Source organism: Glandiceps talaboti, chromosome 2 (genome assembly GCF_964340395.1).
Source record: "Glandiceps talaboti chromosome 2, keGlaTala1.1, whole genome shotgun sequence".
Classification (NCBI taxonomy): domain Eukaryota; kingdom Metazoa; phylum Hemichordata; class Enteropneusta; family Spengelidae; genus Glandiceps; species Glandiceps talaboti.
This window is the reverse complement of record NC_135550.1, coordinates 11,372,797-11,395,594: the sequence shown is the minus strand read 5'-3', so window position 1 is coordinate 11,395,594 and position 22,798 is coordinate 11,372,797. Positions and strand designations below refer to the sequence as shown.

The 22,798-nt window shown below is 34.5% G+C and overlaps 3 protein-coding genes across 4 annotated transcripts; 2 read left to right on the top strand and 1 right to left on the bottom strand.

The window, feature by feature from the left end:
- Nucleotides 1–750: 750 nt before the first annotated feature.
- On the bottom strand, nucleotides 751–13,737 carry LOC144447608 (sorting nexin-6-like). 2 transcript variants are annotated; one of them, XM_078137688.1, is made up of 15 exons: nucleotides 13,700–13,737; nucleotides 13,564–13,611; nucleotides 12,253–12,357; nucleotides 11,085–11,195; nucleotides 10,278–10,399; nucleotides 9,557–9,680; nucleotides 8,935–9,030; nucleotides 8,506–8,611; nucleotides 7,960–8,035; nucleotides 7,090–7,146; nucleotides 6,350–6,389; nucleotides 5,579–5,665; nucleotides 4,971–5,066; nucleotides 3,431–3,580; nucleotides 751–2,485 (listed from the first exon to the last, which is right to left on the bottom strand). In XM_078137688.1, the coding sequence occupies exons 1-15, from the start codon at nucleotides 13,703–13,705 to the stop codon at nucleotides 2,429–2,431; spliced, it is 1,281 nt and encodes a 426-aa protein (XP_077993814.1). In that variant the 5' UTR covers nucleotides 13,706–13,737; the 3' UTR covers nucleotides 751–2,428. The 2 variants fall into 2 exon arrangements, with proteins under 2 accessions (XP_077993814.1, XP_077993820.1); XM_078137694.1 differs by lacking the exon at nucleotides 7,090–7,146.
- Nucleotides 13,738–15,918: 2,181 nt separating this feature from the next.
- On the top strand, nucleotides 15,919–18,660 carry LOC144444188 (mitochondrial genome maintenance exonuclease 1-like; the record flags this gene model as incomplete). The annotated part of the gene is made up of 4 exons (XM_078133608.1): nucleotides 15,919–16,117; nucleotides 17,289–17,505; nucleotides 17,889–18,021; nucleotides 18,481–18,660. Coding segments are annotated over 4 exons (729 nt in total), but the record flags the coding sequence as incomplete, so codon positions are not given.
- Nucleotides 18,661–21,229: 2,569 nt separating this feature from the next.
- Nucleotides 21,230–22,314, top strand: LOC144444179 (uncharacterized). The gene is made up of 2 exons (XM_078133596.1): nucleotides 21,230–21,544; nucleotides 22,192–22,314. Exons 1-2 carry the CDS (start codon nucleotides 21,230–21,232, stop codon nucleotides 22,312–22,314), a joined length of 438 nt encoding a protein of 145 aa, XP_077989722.1.
- Nucleotides 22,315–22,798: the final 484 nt, after the last annotated feature.

Here is a 22,798-nt window from a genome sequence, read left to right as displayed (position 1 = left end):
TTTTTGATCCATGGAATTTAAGAAGTACACAACAATAACAATGTATTAAGACTTTATCAACCAGTAACTTATTCAAAGTTTGTCAAACTTCATAAACATATCAAAAGTGTGTGGCCTACAATGGGTGTCAGTTTATCATTGTACAAAATCCCTGTACCTGGGTGTCAGTCTGTCACTGTACAAAATCCCAGTACCTGGGCATGTCTGTCAGTGTACAAAATGTTGTTTAATATAATTTTATCTTTATTTCCATTTATTGTGTGTTGTAACTGTAGTTTTTTGCTGGTTGTCTTTTATTTCTATGTATATTTGTTCTGTTGTCCACATTTATAGGTGTTCATCACCTGTGTGGACTACCTGACAGTTAAATGGATAAATAAATAGATATTATTTTAAATCCTATTATTTTAAATTCTCAATCATACTAATATAATAATCCAGTCAAAACTTAACTACTCAAACCTGGCTGGAACACCCCCCCCCCCCCAGTATATTATTGTGTGAAATACATATATAGACATAACCAGTAATAAAATCTTGCATGCACAAAGCATACATGCATGTGGTGGTGGTCAAGCACATACATGTGCATGCAGACAGACACAGACACAGATATAGGCACACACACACACACATACATACATACATAGATAGATACATACATACATACATACATACATACACAGACACATTCTCAGTAGAGTTGGGTTTGAAATAAACTAACAACACTAGTCATGTACAGTATAAACAGCATTTTATTTCTATGACTACTTAAGTTACTAGATAGTGCAACTTGATTTTTGAAGCAGATAGTAACATTCTCTAAAGAATCATGCACATTGAACTAATTTCTCTTCAACTGAAGGGAAGAACTGATCGGTCTGGAAATTTTGGGCATAATTACATGTAATTGGTCTTTGCTAAGGGTGTATATCTGCCATGTTACATTGTAAGCTGTAGTTACCAGTTCAGTCATAGGGTCATCGATAGAAGCCAGTTATCCTGAAACAATGTTGTCGGACTCTGCAAAGTTCTTCTCAACACTTATGTGTCATCTTGTGCAACAAAACTCTCACAAACAGTGCTAAATTTACTTTGCTTGAGCTATCTTTAGGTGATTAAAATGTAAACAAATGTACTAAAATGTAGCAATGTTGTTTGTCTTGTCAGTTTGTGTGTTTCAGGTTAACTGGTTTTTATTGTATCATGTAAGTTGTGGTGACAAGATCAACATGTTAATCAGATACAGGTGTAGGATATCTTTTGACAACACCAACCGCCAACATCAAAAGTTGGTAAAGGTGGAAATACTGCATAGTGACAACACAATGAGCAGTATAGCAAATTTGCAGTCGGAGCGTTCACACACTGTACATCAGATCGTTTTGTACATATAGTTAATGCTGATGTACATTGCTATAAATAATGCCTGATCTCAAGAAAATTAATCATTAAGTCACTTATGTCGGGGGAGGTTTCAGGTCACACTATTCAATCATAGAATAAACATTGCCAGAATCACTGTATTACTATACTGCTATTACGATTCTAATTACCACTCTATCAATACCAACGAAACATGGACCACAATGACCACCCTGTTATCCAATGCTAGGATATCAAAACTTGCATTTGTTTTAATAGTAAATGTACACCTATGATATTTATACTTGACTGTGTCCTACACATACCATGTTGTAGATGAAATTACTACAACTAAAATTACTGGAAAGCTACTATATCACTGCATGTCCCTTAGGAATGGTAAACAAAGCTGGCTCTTGACATTGCACTGATGGACTACATCTTCTGCATTGCTACACATGACACAATCAGTTTTTAAAAAAAATTATGGACGATTGTAAGAGTCATTCAGAGACATTTTGTAACATAAATCTATACAAAAACAAGACAAAAAAATATTTCCTGTAGCTGCAATGAGTACAATCTAAACTGAAGAGTCAATGATAACAAAACATGTTTTCTTTAAGGTACTTGGGCTCACAAAATAAAAACAAAAGAAACTATCCATCCACACTACTGTTGGCGTAAATCAAGCAAAATTATTTTGATTTCATGAGCTAGTGATATGAGGTTTCTACCATAAAATATACAAAGAAAGTAACTCAATTAAGCTTCAGCAAACATCAATTATGAAAATTACCTATAGCATTCTCATTATACATTTGTGGTAAAATAACAAAATAGTTTGATTCGGAGAACAACACATAGTTTGAAAATGCCCCTGTGAATTATTCAAGGTATAATAATAATAATTGATACACAGCATTTTTCACTGTATTCTGGCACAGGTACAATAACATATATACTTCCTTGAAGGAATACAAGTCCTTTTTTTTTTCTGTCGGATAGATTATTTATTTTTTTTAAAATACACATCTCTGCACTCTTTTAAGAAGTAAAAATTTCAGCCTGTTTCTTCTTTTAAGTGAGCAATAGAGTTACGCAGCAATTGAACTTGAGCCTGTGAAGTAAATGTGAAACAAAATATTGAAGTTAGAACGTTGGTAATTCAACAAAGTCTCATTCACCTTGAACTGATTAAGGTAAAGGGTATCGTGGCTAAATCTAGATATAAAACAATGTTTGTTTTTCACTATTTCAACCTGGCTAATTCAATTTGAATACATATGTATGTATGCATGCATGCATGCATGCATGCATGCATGCATGCATGCATGCATGCATGTATGTATGTATGTATGTATGTATGTATGTATGTATGTATGTGTGTATGTATGTATGTATGTATGTATGTATGTATGTATGTATGTATGTATGTATGTATGTATGTATGTATGTATGTATGTATGTGTGTGTGTGTGTGTGTGTGTGTCTGTGTGTGTCTGTGTGTGTGTGTGTGTGTGTGTGTGTCTGTGTGTGTGTGTGGTTTCTTTCTTTCTGTCAGTTTGTCTGCATGTCTGGGATGCATGTAGGTATGAGGGGAACCGGAGGTAGGAAGGTATGTGGACAGGTGTAATATCAACATCATATAAAATACCTATGCTAAACTTCTTTACGGACAGTCAATACTACCATCCCCACTCCCACCAACAACCCTCCTTAAATATTAAAGATAGCCTGTGATGAACAAGAAACTTGATTGATAAAAATATGACCTTGAGATCAAGGCCAATACCAATGTCCTAAACAGAAAGAGCATACGTCATGAGACAGGTGAAGGTACATACTAAAGACCATATGCATTGTAATTGGTATATACCATGGTGATGGTGATCTTGTCAGGTGTATTCTGTTAGTAACCATGCATTGACTTTGAACATGTTTAAGAGCCTCATAACATATCTCGAGCTCTATTTTGAGAATCATGCGTGTATCATAGATCTATGCTTTCCACGTCATTTCAATTTTATTCCCTCCCGGAGGAAATCTGACTACTTTCACTCACCTTAGCATGTTTCAACTCTAGTTCTGCAAGCTCTACAAGGTTCTTGCGGTATGCACTAACACGCCGAGTTTTGAAGTCTGTCAACTCTACTTTAGCCATCTCTGATATCTTCTCATATCTCTCACAGGCTTGTTGTTGGTTTGTTTCTGCCTGCAATTTTCAAAGGAGTCACACATTGATAAAATTTCATTTTAATCATGCTAAAATTCCAAACTATGATCATTTCTTCTCTTTCAGCTGAATCAATATACTTACTTATATGCATCCTACCAGTCAATTTATATAGTGTGAACGTACATAGTAATGGGCAGTTGACATGAATTCTGGTGTGTGATTCACATGTGTTTGATCATTATGACACTATTATGTTGAATTAAGCCCAAGGCATCATTGGCAATCAAGGTCTCGGTTTACGGAGATAGACACTAAGTGAAACTAGTGTTGTTTTCTGTGGTAGATTAAACAAGTGGATGGTAGTGGTGCCTCAGTTGTGTTATTAGAAATGCCACCCTTTGGTGAGTGCAATTAAAACCAACATCCACTTACTAGTTTGTATCAACACATCGCAACAATAATTTTAGTTTGTGTCTATTTTAGGAAACTGAAACCTTAATTGCCAAAGTGGTATCGCTCCCTCCCTCCATGCATGCAGAGTTTAGAAATAGACCCTTCATCTGTAACTAAGAAGTGGACTCTTTCTACCTACTGAATATTGATATAAATATAACAAAATTAGTACTACATTATCAGGTGGTATCCTTATTTGTGTAAAATATTGGTATTTGACATGGTCAATACCACAAGTATTTGTGTAAAATATTGGTATTTGACATGGTCAATACCACAACACAAGTATTTGTGTAAAATATTGGTATTTGACATGGTCAATACCACAAGTATTTGTGTAAAATATTGGTATTTGACATGGTCAATACCACAAGTATTTGTGTAAAATATTGGTATTTGACATGGTCAATACCACAAGTATTTGTGTAAAATATTGGTATTTGACATGGTCAATACCACAAGTATTTGTGTAAAATATTGGTATTTGACGTGGCCAAACCACAAGTATTTGTGTAAAATATTGGTATTTGACATGGCCAAACCACAAGTATTTGTGTAAAATATTGGTATTTGACATGGCCAAACCACAAGTATTTGTGTAAAATATTGGTATTTGACATGGCCAAACCACAAGTATTTGTGTAAAATATTGGTATTTGACATGGTCAATACCACAACACAAGTATTTGTGTAAAATATTGGTATTTGACATGGTCAATACCACAACACAAGTATTTGTGTAAAATATTGGTATTTGACATGGTCAATACCACAAGTATTTGTGTAAAATATTGGTATTTGACATGGTCAATACCACAAGTATTTGTGTAAAATATTGGTATTTGACATGGTCAATACCACAAGTATTTGTGTAAAATATTGGTATTTGACATGGCCAAACCACAAGTATTTGTGTAAAATATTGGTATTTGACGTGGTCAATGCAAGTAGTTGTAAAATATTTCCTACATACCAATTGTACTTCTTTATTTTTTGCCCGGGCTTTCTCTAGTGCCTTGTTGGCATTTTCATAGTTTGCTAAACAGCGAGTTCTTCTATAAAGGAGATCCTAGAAACAAGAAATAGTGAAATACAAAATATAGCATCAAGATATGCAAGTATCTTTCCTTCTACTAAATGCACATATAATTAGTGAAAAAGTAATGCATAGACAATATTGATGAGTACAACAGTTGCATCAATGACAATATTTATCCATATACAACTCTTGTATTTGTAAAATATTCATTTTTGTGTGTCTATGGATTGGTGTAGCAGTTCCTGGCAGAACTTTTATCATCTTCATAACGTAATGAGCACATGTGTGAGAACCTGCCCTGATTCTCATGTGGTTTTCAGATGGGAAATGATTCAATAACTATATTGTATTTCTCTGATCCGAGTCAGCATCCCCTGTTAACGTGCATTGACTTAATGAAGCACTTCCTGGTAGCACTTTTATTCTGCAAGTACACATCTGAGAACCCATCGCTATTCTCATGTGAAATTTAAATAGGAAATGATTCTGTAACTCCACATTATTTCAGTGATCAGTATCCCATTTACTATATCATGTCTTACCTTTGCTGCTGATGAATCTCTCATATAATATCTCAGTAAATCTGCTAACTTCAAATCTTCATCTGTAGCAACTCGTGCTTCAAGTTTCTGTATGGGGGAAAGAAGATGATACAAGTGACTAAGTTTTCCATGGTGAAAAATTTATAGCAAACTGTTCTCTACAATACCCATGAACTTTCTTTCATGAATCTAATGTTTCCTTTGATTTCCAAAACAAGAAAGAACCGAATGTTTGCCAATCAATATTTTGTGAAATCATTATAGAACCCGCGAATAATAATGGTGATATTACTTGTTTGTGGCAATCATGAATGAGACAAGGTTCATGCAAAGAAATACAGTGTAAATAGTGTTGGTAACTTATCAAAGTATAACACAGAGGGCTCCCGGATTCTAACTGACTCTGTTTCGTGATTAAAATGCTACATATGCTAACAATCAAGTGAGACTATTTGTGCTAAATTCACAATAGTCAATCCACACACATTGAAAGTTTATTTTACCATATGACTAACATTCACAGACACAACATACTGGTAAAGAGTGTCACATGAACCTACTGAGGCACCAAACTCTTGTTTTTGTATTAGTAATCGTGATATGTTTACCTAATTTTGTCTTTGCATGAAGTCTCCTCTTAGCTCACTTCATTCAAGTGAAATGACTGCTATTGATTCCAAAGTTGTAATTATGTCAAGCTCCTACACTTATCACAAATATCTCAAGTAATTATTGATATCAAACAAGGGGCAATAAAAAAAAGCTACTCACCCTTGCCTTCTCAAAAATTTCTGCAAGTTTGTTGAAGAATCTGAAAATGAAAAACATGATGTAATCTGCTGTCCTTTCTACAAAAATTATGTATTCTTTCCAATGTGACTGGCATTATTATTCAATTAAAAATTATCTGACAAGCAAAATCAAATTTACAGAATTCAGCAAACGGTTATAATTTCAGCTTTACAATTGATATGTTAATAATCACACTTTCGTTCCCGTTTCCGTGTAACATCCAATGATGTGGATTATTTTCTTTCAAATTTTCACACACTATGTACATCAAACAAGAGAACACAATTTGAGGTTAGTATAACTTAGGGATGAAGGCACAATATCACACAAGCTCAATAAGCAAACTTCGTTCGTTTAGAGGGAGAGGGAGGGGGTCTGGCGTCAATGCGATTGCTGAACTTCATTTTCGCACTTCTAACCAAATGTGATAAACAGTGCTGGGTTTCTGGTTCTGGTAGTATTTTAGTGATCTTACAATCATGTTTTTACATTACATCAATCATAGTGGTATGACTGCTACATTTCTCATCATAGTTTACATCATATATAAATGTAGGGGAGGGGGGGTTTTGACCAAAACAAACGATGTTCGTTTGTTGAACTTGTGCGACATTGTGCGATCGTCCCTCATTACATTCTACAATCAGGCATTTGTTAGTCTTGTCTAATGTACTACAAAGATCACATGATTACAGTCAGGGAAAGGGAATGTCGCTTACATGTGGCCATATAACTTTATAATCTGTGGGCTATTGTTCTTGTCCTGCTGTTTGGATCTTTAACAACATGACAAAAAGAAGGTGACAGGAAGAGTGAAACAAAGGAGGGATGGGAGAACGATCCTTGCACTCACGATTGATTTTTGCAAATTGACTCCTATTCTTGAGAATGGCAATTGACATAACACATCAAATAACTGAATCTTTACGAACAAATTTTTTCTTGAGTAATTTTTTTTTTTGAAAACAAGACATCTACAAGAATCAATCAATGAGAGTGCATTCAGAGAACAGAAGGATCTGACAGGACAGATTTAAAAGATGTCTACAGAGCACCAGCACAGATATTCAGGAGATGGACACAAAACTGATTGTGTGGCCATTCCCAGTTACGTCAAGCTAAGCCTACCGTGCCTTTTCTCTCCCTCCGTGTCGACTACTAAATATCAATGGAGGGTAGAATGATTACGCCGGTTATGTACACGAAAATCAAAAAAAGCATAAAGCAATTAACAATGATGCTAGGGTATCCCAATAGTATTCTAATGCTATACTCAAAGTTCAATGACAGAAATGAGAGAGAAAGAGGGGGAGGGAGAGAAAGTCACATGAGAGAAAGTTCCAATTACACACAACCGCTCTATGAAAGTACTGCATAAAGGGGTCATTTCAGATTGGGGAAACAAGAGAAATGTAAGCATCATGCCAATGTCATGAAGAAAGGGTCCATAATTCATACAATATGTGTAGGAGCTAGATGGCTTTCTTGTCCTACATGATAAGGAATTAGTCTATAAAGAATCTGAATCCATAAAATACAACCACCGGTAGTATAAAATGAACAAGAAGGGTTTCCTATGAAGAACTTACTTATCAATATTTGTATTTTCAACAGTTCCTAAACCAACAAAGCCACCAGATATCTTGATATAACTGTCAGCAACATCTGAAAGACAAAAAAAAGAAGAAGACTTTTTCACTGCATGAATGTTTTGCATTGCAAAAGGACACAAACAGATGTTGGTATACCAAACAGAAAGTACACAAATATAGGCTTCTATTTCAAGTTGTGTAGAAAATCCATGCTCTGCACAAGAACGATAAGACCCATCGTGTGAACGTGTGTGTACATGTGTGTCTGTCTGTCTGTCTGTCTGAACAAATGTAAAATACGTTGTCATATGTTTTCCTTTGTTGCCGCATGAACATATACAGTATATAATGAATATGCCAACAACAAATGTAATTGGTGATCTTGCTTTGAACAGTTGTATTTAGAAATCAATGTATCTTTGCTAGAATTGGGTAACTACTGCTGAACAAATACATCAACACATAATATCGATGAAACAGCTTAACTGAAAGCATAGGTTATAATAAATTCTCTGTTTATTCCAGGAGTCATGAAACACTGACCTTTATGTTTTCTGGTCATTCTATCACACTTCTGTGTAGAATCCTTGACTTTGGTGTGGTAATCTAGAAGGAAGGTCTTCTCTTGCTCAAAGAAGGCATCAACGTCCTGCAGAATGGTTAATTCAGATTTTTTTAAAGTTTGTCCGTCATTACAATTTCATGCCATAAGTTTGATTTGCTTACAGATATAAAGCATACTACGAAACACAATGTAACACAAGGCAGCCATCAATTGGGATGTAATATAATGCAACACTGATTACATTTTGTGAGAATTAAACTTCCTCCAAGTAACAATTTGAGTCAAACATCACATTCTATATCATTTGTTATATCAAACTATCTCTATGACAATGATCGAAACACTTACAAAATATCAAAATATTGAACCATGATAAAGAAAACGACAACAGGGGAATAGATACTCACTTTTTGTCCAGACAGTAGCACCTCATCAACAGATTTAGTGAATGTTTTAAACATGCCACCTAGTCTTTCTTTTTTGTTCTTTCCTCGCACACTGAGCTGTAGGAAGTGAAAAATAAATGAATATTTCAAGCAGTAATATTGAATACATTGCAATATCTTGGTGTATCTGATGAGTGTTTCTCAGACTGAAGCTACATATTTGAAAATGCCTGTGCATGAAAGGGAACATGGGTCGAGTTGACTTGAGGACTGCAAACCAATCAGTGTTTTTGTGAAGGGCAGTACTATTAAAGTAGGTAAAATCTACCTGAGATCCCCACCAAAATTATATGGTACAATGTATTGGAAACTATGCACTTTTATCACAATCCCCATTTCTGCTACCAGGGTTTCCCAACCTTAGCAAAAACACTGCCACTATTTGTTATTACATACCTGATACGACATTAATAAACATACTTAATCATAATACTGTAACTGGTTTAATTTTTCTGGTGTACTTGTCAAAACTTATTCAGTGTTACTGAATTTCAGCCATGGCAGTCGCAGTCTACTTACATCTTCACATGTTGTATACTATCATATTCAATTTCATAGAAGGACTGTCTGTGAGACTACTTACCTCTTGGTCATATTCCAGGAATACCCTGAAATTATGATCAGTTCTCAGCACTGGATGAGCTGCTAGTCTTTGTAGAAACACTTCATGCATAGCAACGGTCTTTTTGAATGTTGCTAGGTATTCCCTAAAGTGAGAAAATAGAGTAACATCATCAGTTACAAATTACAGATTTATCATTCATTCATTGATAGCACAGTGTCTATGTACCACAATGAAAGAAGTGATGTCACCACAAATCGTGACACATATGTTGAAGTTTTTCAGAAAGAGGAAGCAAAGATGAACATCATAAATACGTCATGACACATTGCAAATAAATAGGAGCTACAAAAGTGGTAAAATTACTGAAAACGCTGTTGTCTTGGTAGTTCTGAACTCTGAGTGTAAATTATTTACCAAGTACATTTTGGTCATATGGCAAGTCTACATCACTGAACTGTGTACAGTGACATCTGTAGAAGATTAAGTGATTTGGTGAAAATACACTACCAGTTGGTAAATATTTACACCTAGTTTGGAACTACTACACAGCAATAGTACCAGTGAATCAATGCTATCTAATGATCAAGTCATTTTTATATTATTTTCCCAGAAATAGTCATAACAGCATCTAAATGCATGACATTATTAGTAAACACAATATTTACTGATGATACTTTAAAGACAGAGTAAGAAAAGTAGCACACTAAGAGTGTACAATCACTATAGTGTGTTAACTCACGCTTCAAGCTCTTGTTTCATTTTGTTAAATTCCTCTTTGGTCATTGTTCCCTCTCCTTCTCCTAACTTTTGCAGTTTTTCTCTAGATGCATCAAAGTCTGGTCTGGGTGGAGCTGGAGGAATCTATCCAAGATAAATTACAAATATGACAGTGTAAGAGATACAGTCATACTACATAGTCAAGTCTTTTCGATATAATTATATATTTAAACTCAAAATCTACTTGCATATCAGAAGGACACATATATCATTAGAATTTCAATAGCAATAACTTAAAACTATAAGAATTTACAGTGAATTTCAATAACATATCTGGCTAATATCACCAATGTTTCTCTTCTCATCTTTTGAATCTGAAGAAGATGTAAACTTTTTCGTCATTAAAGGCCAGGGTTTCAATCCCAGATTCTCACTTGAGTGTTACCTTATCAGTGGTGCCTTATGGATTATAGTCTACTTCCTATATGAATACTACGATCATCTCCACTCACTACGTCTAGTCAAAGTCGTTACTCTAGCACAGAAATCTGTGAGTGGAGATGATCGTAGTCATTGTATAGGAAATAGGCTATACGGATTTCATAGGTTCATTCTCTTGCTATGGACCACCTTTTTCTAAAATTCTGCCGGACAACACTGTTGTTCACACCTACATTTTAACCCTAATTCTAAACTGGGTCTATAACATCTATAAACATATCGAAACAAACACAACCTATTGCAATCTCCTCATCTCATTACATTGCATAGATCATAACATCCTAAGAATTGTTTTCTATGTAGACTCATCAAATAAAATCATACTTACAACAATTCCGGCAAAATCAATACCATCCACATACTGGTCATGCAACCATACAAACTCTTCATGTTGACGTACAACTGAAAATTCACTTTCCCTAAATTCAGGCAAGGTAGTCTGTTGATTGAATAATAAATAAGAGTTCACTCTAAAAAAAACCCAACATGTTTGACAGGTTTCACTGGATATCATATATGTGGGAATTGCTATATCAAAACATAGTGCAAATTTGGGAAGCAAACAAAAAAAATTCTTCCCTGTTCTCTATTCGGTTCCCTTCATAATAAATACAAATTACACATAAATATATCCACCAGGGTGGTAAAACATAGCAATAAATAGTTCCAATTGTTATTACATGACCATGGGTTCTAATTACAAGTAGCGTTTCATTTTTTCCAGTCAACAGGCTTTGTCAAACTGTTCGTTTTGCTGGCTTTATCGCCAGGCAACATAAAGCCTGTCAAACTCAACAGGCAAAAGTTACTTGAAGTAATTAGAACCCAGGGTCATGTAACAAGAACAATTTATTACAAATTATAGTTATTTATTATTAATAATTAATTTGTAATGTACCTGGTATGTTGTAAAACAAATAATTATAAATGTCTATTGTTAATAGGTGTGACCACTGTTGATAATTAACCTAATTAGCAATTAGTTTCACTATTTATTTATGCTAATTAATAACCAATTAGATTCAGGTCATACTTAGCAAATTGTGATCAGATTTTAAAGTCTCATTTTTATTACGCCCCCCCCCCCCCCCATAAAAATACAACCCCCCATAAAAATACAATTAAGGCCATTATATAAAGCTAACAGGTAATTTTATTTAGTTCACATGGAACATAACTGCTTTGTGTACTTTCTATTAATGGATTACTATTGCATCACTCAGTCCGATTACTGTACCCACTTTGACTATTCATTGATATATAAATACCCAAAAGTGACAAAGGAAGCTTTGTGTAAATAATACAAACTGGAGGTGAAAAGTTGATCCATTAGACTCAAATTTCAATTGTATGTCTATCTGTTTTCAAACGAATCTACTTGCTGGCACAGTCACTATTATACACAGGCCAGATAAAATGGCTTCTTTTCATCAAAGCCATACTTCATTATTCACAGCCATTTCTGTCTATACATGTAAATTATTTTTAGTTTTTACCTTGGTATGCACAGTGAATTTCACTTTGTCTCGTTCACTCAATGCATCCGAGATATCAACAAGTAATGATGTATCTGTATTCAGGTCCACGGTCTCTGACCTCCCCTGTGTAATGAAATGGAAAAAAATTAACAAATTGTTTAATCTTACCAGTATAATAGGACGATTGTACTTTTTTTTTCTTGAAATTTTTTTTACTATATTATTTAGATTATGTTTGTCTATATGTTATTTTACAATAAGGTTTTTATGAAACCCACCATAAATAGAAGATTTTTTTTCTTCTAAACAGGCTTTTGGTTAAAAGACTAAATAATTACCGAACAAGATTGGAACGATATTTGATGATGTTATTTATTTTTATGTCTGAAAAAGAAACTGTTATGAAAAGGTGATGATCCTTGGTTTTCAAGGTGTTTTTGATAACATTACATTCAAAATGGTTGACTGTCCATATTACCTGTCAGTGGGATGTGTTTCTATCATTATTTCAACATCTGAACCACTAAGTTTCAATCAAACCGCAATCATAAAAGTCAAATGTAAAAAATGAAAGTATGAAAATTATATTGATGAGATATAAATACAACTGTGAATGTGATATAGTAACTAGTACCTGGGTCTATCTATCCATGGAGGTATAATCTCCCCTTGTACCTCCATGGTGTATCAAATCATAGAACCTACACGTGTGGGTCTATGATCAAATAGACTGCCATGCAGAAGTCATGGCAATATATGCTGCTACAATAGTGGTAAGATCTCTTCGCTACACAGTATATCATATATGCTAATCTGCCTATGTCTATGGCCTGTCTACATAAATGTGTACTTTAGTTTTTTACCAGCAAAATAAACTGTACGTGCATTTTTACTTTCATGTGAAGTACAGAATTATGTTACTAGAAAACGGTCATTACTGTACTGTATTGTTCGTTTATTAAGAAATTGTAGGGCTTCGACAAGAAAGCGAGAATTTTAACGAATATCTCTCACTAGGGAAGTTTACATTGACACACAAAAAGGGGTGGATATCGGCGGAATTTCGATGTATCATTGTTTTGTCAACATTAGCACAGGTATGTCGAAATAAATCGTATTTTTTTCAATTTTCCTAATAAACATACAATTCTATTATTTCTGTGGTATAAACTGTTGGCTAAGACAGTGTTCATAAAACTGAATTTCACGGGCGGTATTAAAATTTGTCTGTCATGTAACTATGATGGGATCTCTTCCTGTCTCCACTTTTCTAGCTTAGCTCTGACACGTGTGGGTGGAGTACAAAAACGAGTAAAATAATATATATACCTTGTTTTGATCCTCGGAGAGGAGGTCAGGGTGGTCATCTAGTCCGTCCTGAAATCAAAGAAATAAGTGGTAAGTACCAATTTTATGAAAAAAGTATATATACACGAAAATAATTTGGTAGAGGAAGCACACCCACCATCATGGCTACTATCGTCAGGTATCACATGATAAATGCAATGCGCAATGGAACCTGGGAATTCGACCGGCGGGAATGACAACGAGGTTAGGATATCAGCTGTGAGCTTAGCACGCCACTGCACTCTTTTCATAGCAATCTCGCAGTGAAAGTAAAGTACACACTGCTATATTCAAATATTCTTCACTAAAGTTTTAGCACGAGAGAGATCTGATTGCATTCAAAGGTATGTTTATCTATAGACCCTCCACGTGCACAAGGGTCTATGGTTTATCGTATATGTATGTGACAGATATTGTGCTGTACCTACCTCTTTGGCATGTACGCCTACGTACGTACGTGTGTGTGTGGGGGTGGGGGGTGGGGGGGGGGCAATCCAGCAATGTAAATACCACAGTTAATTGTCTGTGGTAATAATAATACCTCAAACAAAGAAGTATACAAAGAAATAATTAGTAGGCAATATTTTAAGAATGCAAGCTTCAATTTTCAAATAATGTGGTGCATACATTTATGACTGAAAACAATTCCTATATCATGTACAATAAAGCTTCGATGTAGCTTTTGATTTTTATTATTTTGATGAGTAATTTGATTTAATTGATTATTTATGTCTGTCAATTAGACAATATCTGAAGAATGTATTGCAGATTAAATCTGTAATTTCACATATACGTACAAACAACAACACACACCCACATTATAAAGCTCATTGATGTACCTTTTGATTTTGATGTGCAATTTGAATAATGATTTTTGGCAATATCAACTTCAAATATTATACAACTCGTATAATTTATGTACATACATTGACAATAACAAAGCACACGTCACTTGTTTTGATTACAAGTTTTGATTTTAAAGTGGCCCTATGGATGAGGATTAGGTATTCATTTTGTATTTTTAATTTATAAAACTATTTTATCATGGCGTCCTACATGACAAATCAATGTGAAAAAGACATAGACCACGTCTCTGTTTGTAATGCAATACATTGCAAAAAGCTAAAATATGTGTAAAATATTTGTTATTGTACGTACAATAACAAACTTTTTACTCACTTAGCTGTCTTGTAATTTATTGAGTTACAAACAAGGACTTAACATATGTTCTTTTGCATTGGTTTGTCAAGTAGGACGCCATGATAAAATAGTTCACTGATAGTTTTATAAATTAAAAGTCCAAAATAAATACCCAATTCTCATCCATATGGCCACTTAATTAATGAGAAATTTGCATAATTACTTATTTTTGCCAAGGCTATATCTTAAGAATGCAATCCTCAAATTTCATATAAATTAATTGGTACAAATATGTAATGTGTTGATGATAGCAAAGTTCACATGTTCAATATTGTTCAATGCACACTTGAAATTTCTTGACATGATTTGGTGCATATATACATTGACGATGGCTAATTGCATGTGTTCTATATCCTAACAAATCATGCCTTCAAATTTCACATAAGTGGGTGTGTATGTTCGTCAATGTTTCTGCAAAGGGCAATGAGTACTTTAAGTAGGTAAATATATTGGGTCCCCATGTCATTTTACCAGGGTTCCCAAAATATATTACCATAGAGTCTATGGAAAACACTGCAAGTTCAACGGTTTACCCCTTAAAAAGACATAGATAACAAAGGGAAGGTGGTGAAAAAACAACCCTTACAGAAGACATTCAGGTTTCTACATCTAGTAGATATATTTTAAATTAACTTTACTTGTAAGTTGTACTGATAATTCTCAGTGTATCTTTGGTGATCTACATGTAGGTATCTGTTATCAATAAAGATAAATAAGTTCAAGTCCTTTCACATTTGATTTTCATCACACTAGTCTAGAAACCTCATTTTTTTGTTTTTGCTTTTTGTTGTTGTCACACAGTAGATAGATGATAATGGTCAATGCAAAATGCTTGTAATCCAGAGTATTTTAAGAAGAGGAGGGTGTTGCCAGACAATACAAAGAAGTGTAGTGCTGCAGACTGTGCCATGGAAAGAAACAGAATCAAGCAACCACAAACAAAGACACTATGGAAGTGCTACCACTAGAATTGTAAAAGTGTCCTCCAAAGGTTGGGGTAAAGCTGCATATCTACCAAGAGAAGTTCATAAAAACTTACAGAAAATTGACAGTGAAAGTGAACCATGGACAGTTTCTGATATCCCTGCCACTGACACTAAAAGATATAAGAACATTCCAAAAAACTTGATAAGCTTTCCATTGCAAAAAGATGCAGGATTTGTCTTGGAGAACTGGAAGTCTGTTTCTATGGATGTCAGGAAAGGGGAAAGGTTTCCGAGTGTTACACGGATATTGCAGGATACGATGCCCCTTAACAACTTGTTGATGTTATTGAAATGGAAAAGGAAAATGATCCAGGAACTAGGAGAAGAAGGATTCCTAAAACTAAATGAGGGTAATGTACTGATGAATTTAAGCTATTGCTAACTGGTAGTGAAGGATTACTGTGTTTGGGATGTTTTGGCTATTTTACATATTGAGCGCCCTCTATCTAGCAATGTCAGGTAAAAAGCAGAGAGCTTACTCTTATTTCCCTACCATGCAGCAGCTGAGTTCACTCAATCCTTGAACAAACCTAAATGAATTTTTTTGATGTTGTCAAATCTTACTGAATGGTTATCATTTTGCTTTGTCAGCAACTACTGCAAACATGGACATTTTCACTAAAAACTTATTTTTGCTTATTTCACTGGAAAACAAAAAGGCAAAAATGAGTAGTGACTAAAATGCCTTCTTGTTCATGAACACTATGTACCAGTCTCATAATTAGTAAAAATCAGTCTTTGAGAACTAGTTAAAGACTATAAAATAACAAAATTTTCGAGTAGTGAAATTATCTAGGTTTATATAGAGTATCACACATAGCATCGTATAGAAACTCAACTTTTTTGTATCGGTGTTTAATAGATGCCAGAATATTCAACTTAACTTTTTTTGAAAGCCCTTGGATTATAAATTTTTTTGCAATTTCCAATGATATTGACAGTGACCTGTATGGTTGCTTTCCAAAATCCAGCCAAGTCACCAAATCACAGAAGCTGGTGTGTCAGTTGTGTGTAATTTAAGATACAGACATCTGTGTCACACGAGCACTATCAGCCACAGTGTGCCCACTAAGCCAATTTGACGCTCCACTGATGCACATAATTTCTAGTGATGCACCAAAATTTGGTGTTCCCCTATCTCTTTCTATGTTGTGACTCACAAGAAATGTCAGTTTTTATAATTTTGACTCACAACAACAAAATTTGGCTGGGTATCGTTAGAGGTCACACTGATCAGCCAGTATTCACGAACATATTTGATTGGCTGCAACCCAATCTGGTTGGCTTGTGCAGGATATTTGGTAGATTAGTACAGTCGTGGTTACACATATTTTACAGTCTATTGTGTCTGCAAATGTGAAAGTTGTTTACTTGAAAAATACCCACACATCTAACAAGTAGAAGTGATTGGTGAACAAAGAATGAACAATATGGTTTCAAGTTCAGTGTCTATAACTTCCTTTTTATTCTCAGAGTGATTATCTGCTGTCTGTTTCAAATTTTGTTTTCTGCATTCTACAGAGACTCTTCAAGAAGGGAGTGCTTTACACCGATGTATACAGATGTACTTCACTGGAACCCCTCTCAATGAGATTGAAGTGGGTGAAGGTAATCAAGGACACTGGAAAAGTTTATCAACTGTCCTGCCTCAAATCACTGATGTAAAAGCCACAGAGAAACACATCAAACACCCAGTACTTCAGTATGGAGGCTATCTAGATTGTCTGGCAACTTATAAGTAAGTTTTTTTAATGATAAGTGTGAAAAAAAGGAATTTTTCTGATCATCGGCATTTTCATATGTGACTGTTCAGTTATGTAGTTCATAAAGTGGTTGATGAAAAGCTAGTCATGAAAAAACATTTTAGTTTCACATATATAGAGAGAGAGGACACTGACATCACAAGGCCAGAACTCTGGGAAATCATCCTGCACCTGTACCTGGCCAGATGTCGCTCAGCCTAGGAGTAGCTATACAAATATGCATATGCCTTTCTAAGAGTTGTCACATCATGTGGTAAATTGTTTTTGTATTGAAAAGGCACATTTCTGATGCCCACAGAAGTAAAAAATGTCCAAGCTTATTGATGCTTGGTGATTGATAATATTGTTATTATTTTAGAGGTAAATTATGTGTGATTGATTGGAAAACTTCAAAGACCCCCAAACCAACTCTAGCCAGGTGTTTTGATTCACCATTACAAACAGCTGCATACACTGGTGCTGTCAACTTTGAGGACAGTCTTGGTCTTGAGGTAAGTCTGTTATTAAATAATTCAGATTTGATTCATTCACCAATCCACTGACTGATGATTAATTGGTTGATTGATTGATTGATTGGTAAGTTGATTGATTGATTGATTGATTGATTGGTTGATTTATGATTGAAAATACAAATGTATGTGGTAAATACACCAAAGTCTTTGAATATACTTGCATAACATTTAATTTTTCCTCAGTTTTGATAAGTTACAATGTCTTCTTGAGTTTTTTCTGAGGAAAACACTTCTCTTACCTTCACTTTTAGGGTGAATGTGGCTGCTAAATACTAGAATAACTAGGTTTGGAATTCAAAGGGAAAAGAATGGAAAATTATCTTTGATATTAAACAAGTATGGAAAAAAAATGGGCAAATCAAGAGTATAATGTCAGTATGCTTAGAAGGCTATATTATCACCAATCTCTCTTTTCTCTCTGCTTTCTTTTTTTTTCAGGTTGAAAATACTCTCCTTGTTATTTCTTATAAGAGTGGTCAAAAGGCACATGTACATTTTATGCCAAAGGACACATCACAGTTTTACTGGGAAAAGTGGTTGAAAAGACTGTATTTCTATAAAGAAATGAGAAAAAGAGAAAGGGCTGCCCGAGACGCAAGTGACACAGACACATATTAGTATTCCAAATAGCAAACTTACTTTGTTCAGTCATATTGGTATTGGCATTATATGATGAAAAACAATCATTGAACGTTCCTCAAACTCAGTTTGTATACATGTCCACAGATGATACAGTGAATTTCACAATACTGTTCAGCTTTCTTGTTTGATACAACCATGCAGAAATCAACACCCAATGAAGGGCACGTAAAATGACATCCTTTGAGGTGTTCATTTGATGTCTGTATGGTGGCATGCGTAGTTCATTTCACTTAGACAAAAAATAGCAAGAAACTGTACTCATTCAGTCGTGAAGTGTAGCATGTGCAGTTTCTTATTGGTTGTATCAAACAGGAAAGCTGAGCGGTATTGTGAAATTCGCTGTATGACACCAGCACTGGCAGCAGTCAAGATTATGGCATACAAAGATGGACACAAATCATTGCATTTTGATATAAATTATAGAATGGACGTTGGTTTAATTATACTCATAATAGTGGTGGTGTTTCTAATGACGTCTTTGATTTTACAGTGTACGTTTTTTGGGAATTTCAATGTTTACACTTATCTTGATTACAGGCTGATTATATCTGCAGAACAGAATCACCATTGTCACCCAAGCCGAAACCTTGATTGTCACTCGAGTATGTGATAATTTTTCATGTTAGTTTACAATTTGATGTTTTGGCAAAACATTCTTAATTTCTTTGAGTCATTGTACTATGTAAGCCAATAATATAAAGAGCATTGTGTTATTTCGTAGTTTCCCATTGTGCGCATTTTATAAATCATGTAGTGAGAATATCAATAATTTTCCATCAAGTTATATTTACTAGATATGTGAGCTGAGGAAGCCCATACAAAAAATGGAAACAACAGCTGTTCACATAGTGTTGTTTTCCTTTGAGCTATTGTCATATTTCTTTTGAATGATGGCTGGCTGGTGGTGTCTGATGATTTAAAATCCACGCAAGTCTGAGAACAATCTAGAGTTACTCTACCATCAATCTTTTTTTATGATTATGTTGTATAATTCATTATTTACATGTAAAATAAATACATGTAACTTTTCACATAGTATTGAAAAATATTTGTTTAGATTTGTTACATGTAGAATATACTATGTTGATTTTGTTCTTTGGCTGTCATCTGTCGGAAATGCCTAATAAATCGTAATATATACAGACAAAATGAGTTGTATAATTATTTTTTGAAACTACAACCAATCGGAGCAATTCAGACTGACATATAAATATACAAGGGTAAAGGGTCCTCATGGAATTGGTGAAAGGGTCTGGTATGGTAAGTTTATGTAGTGTTAAAAAGTGGCGAAATATATACCAAGTCTGTGTTTGTAACTCAATATAGTGCAAAAGACTAAAAAATGTTTTTAATAATTCATCATTGTCATTGTTGCAAACCACAGCCTCTTTTACCATCCAAAACATGTCTTGTTATTTCGCAGTGTCATGGAAGAAACAGCTCTGGTTTGAGAGAATGGTCATTGTATGTACAATAACAATCATTTTACACATTAATTAATCTTCTCCAACTTATTGAGTCACAAACATGGACTTGGTATCTGCTATTTCATAGTGTTGTCAAGTAGAAAAACATAGTTAAGTTGTTTTATGAATTAAAATTCCAAAAGAAATACCCAATTCCATATGGCCACTTTTAAATCCCAATTAATACAGTCTTGTCATGCTTTAGACATTGACATTTAATTTGCATAATGAAAAATTTAGCTCAGGCTTATGTGAATACAAAAAATTATACCATGCACAAGCCAAGTTATTGTTTTTGAACAGAAAATATGGATTATATACATGGTCATAAGAGTGTGTAATGAAGAATCTCGAAGACATTACAGCAAGGTTTGGTAACATTTATACAAATACACCAATACTAAGTCAAAAGTGTGAGAATGAAGAAAATGTGCAATATTATTCTTCCTTGTAATGTTATTACCATTCTTGTAAGCCAAAACACATTTCTGCTGACGCAATGTGTATGTTTTGGATGTGGCCTGTGGAATGATGTGTTATTTACATGTATTTGTAAACTTGAACTTACATGAAACATACATTTGAAGATAGGAGAAATTAGAAGAACGGCATTTCAGATAAGAATGTCAAGAAAGCCTTGCTTATTTATATTCAATTCCACTATAGTAGGGCTAAATTATCAAAATACCGGGGGGGGGGGGTCATTTTAAATCCGATCCCGGGACTTTTAATATATTTAATATTGACCATGAATAACACAAATATCTTGGTTAGATAGTTATTATTCTACGATTGAATGCCCGACAAAAATGAACATTTCTTCGGTTTATGATTGTTGAGATCAAGCGAACGACGAAAAATGTGTGAAGATCAGCTGCAGCGAACCAGGCGCAGCCTGGGTCATGTGACTTTTATACTATCACGTGATGGTTTCTTGTCACGAAAACAGCAGACGAATTTTTTACTGCTTCGTAAGTGTCCTTTTACAGCACTGGGGAAAATTTCTATTTTTTTGTAAAGTATAGAATTCGGAGAACAGTTCTTAACAAAATTTAGGTAACACACTCCAGAAAAGTGTCATGGCTCGTACAAAGCAAGCGTTTAAGCGAAAGAACAGCGAAGTCACCGTGGCAGGTATAACGAAACCCAGAATGTTCATTCGCCAATCAATAACGACAAAAGTCAATTTGCTTGCAAAAGGAAAACACGTTGGTGGAATCAAACGACCAGTTCGGTATCGTCCAGGAGCTCTGGCATTGAAGGAGATTCGAAAATATCAGAGAAGCACTCAACTTCTTATTCGTAAGTTGCCGTTTCAGCGGTTAGTAAAAGAAATTGCACAAAATTTCTTCACCGGAATACGAATTCAAACATTCGCGTTGCTTGCATTGCAGGTACGTACATCATCCATGTAATATGCACCAGTTTTAATGTAGGTAACAAGAGTGACCAGGCCTGACAAAACTTTCTCGGTTTACGATCGACAATGTATTTTACAATGTAAAGTTTTCCGTTGCACCAATAACCTCACGTGTTCACGTTCGTGTTACTGCAACATTCGTAGAATCGTAGTTTGCTTGTTGTTCTATGATATGTATGACAAGTCCTCCTCCTATTGTCATTTTCGAATTTTGAACATAGAACCTGATAGCGAAATAATTTTTATATTGTGAATTTGGTTGAGAGAGAAAAAAACACAGACTTTCACTTGTGTTTCAAGTCAATACTGTCAGGCATCTAGAGAATGTACCAGGCTGTATATTGAACCAAAGGAAATCTTTTGTTTTCATTTATACGTTTGGGTAAATAAAACACGTATATTTTGTAGAAGGCACAAGAAATTATGGCTTACTTGAACGTTTGACTCTAAAGCGGATGATTTTATCATGCAATATGAATACATGCTGTAAAAGAAAGGGGTCAGGGGTAACTACATATTGTATCTTTATAACTAGTGTAAAGACATAGATACTTTACAAATTACAGTGTCAATCACATGACCGGCAGACTGATCATTTTGGTTTCCTTGCTTTATAAACAGGAGGCAGCAGAAGGCTACCTGGTTGATTTATTTGAAGACAGCTACCTCTGTGCAATTCATGCAAAACGAGTAACTTTGATGCCAAAGGACCTCATATTGGCAAAAAGACTTAGAGGAGAATAAACACAAAGGTTACATTTGGAATATTGGTGTAGACAGTCATGGACAAAGACATTCATCTGAGACAATATTCAACATCCTTTTAATCAATATTATTTTCATTTTGTTGAGAAATTGTTGTGTGGAAACCTAATATGGCATTTCATAAGCAATGGTACAAAGTATCATATTGAGCACAACTAATACTATATACAAATGTATTTATTATATACTTACAAATTTATAAGGCTTAAAATAACCCAATAATTTGAAGTTCCTGAGAATTCAATTACTTTTATCTACTGTCAAGATTTTATAATTCGTACAAATCTGGTGGTAATGTGATCCAACGATGCTATAGTATGTAATGTTGACAGTTTTTTGGGGTAAAACTACAATGAGACTTCCAGACTTCCAGAGGTGTGCCCACTATAAGGTATCATTTTACTACTTTTGTTTGGTTAAAAGTGATAGAAACTGGGTTTCTTGTTAATAACCATACAGTAGG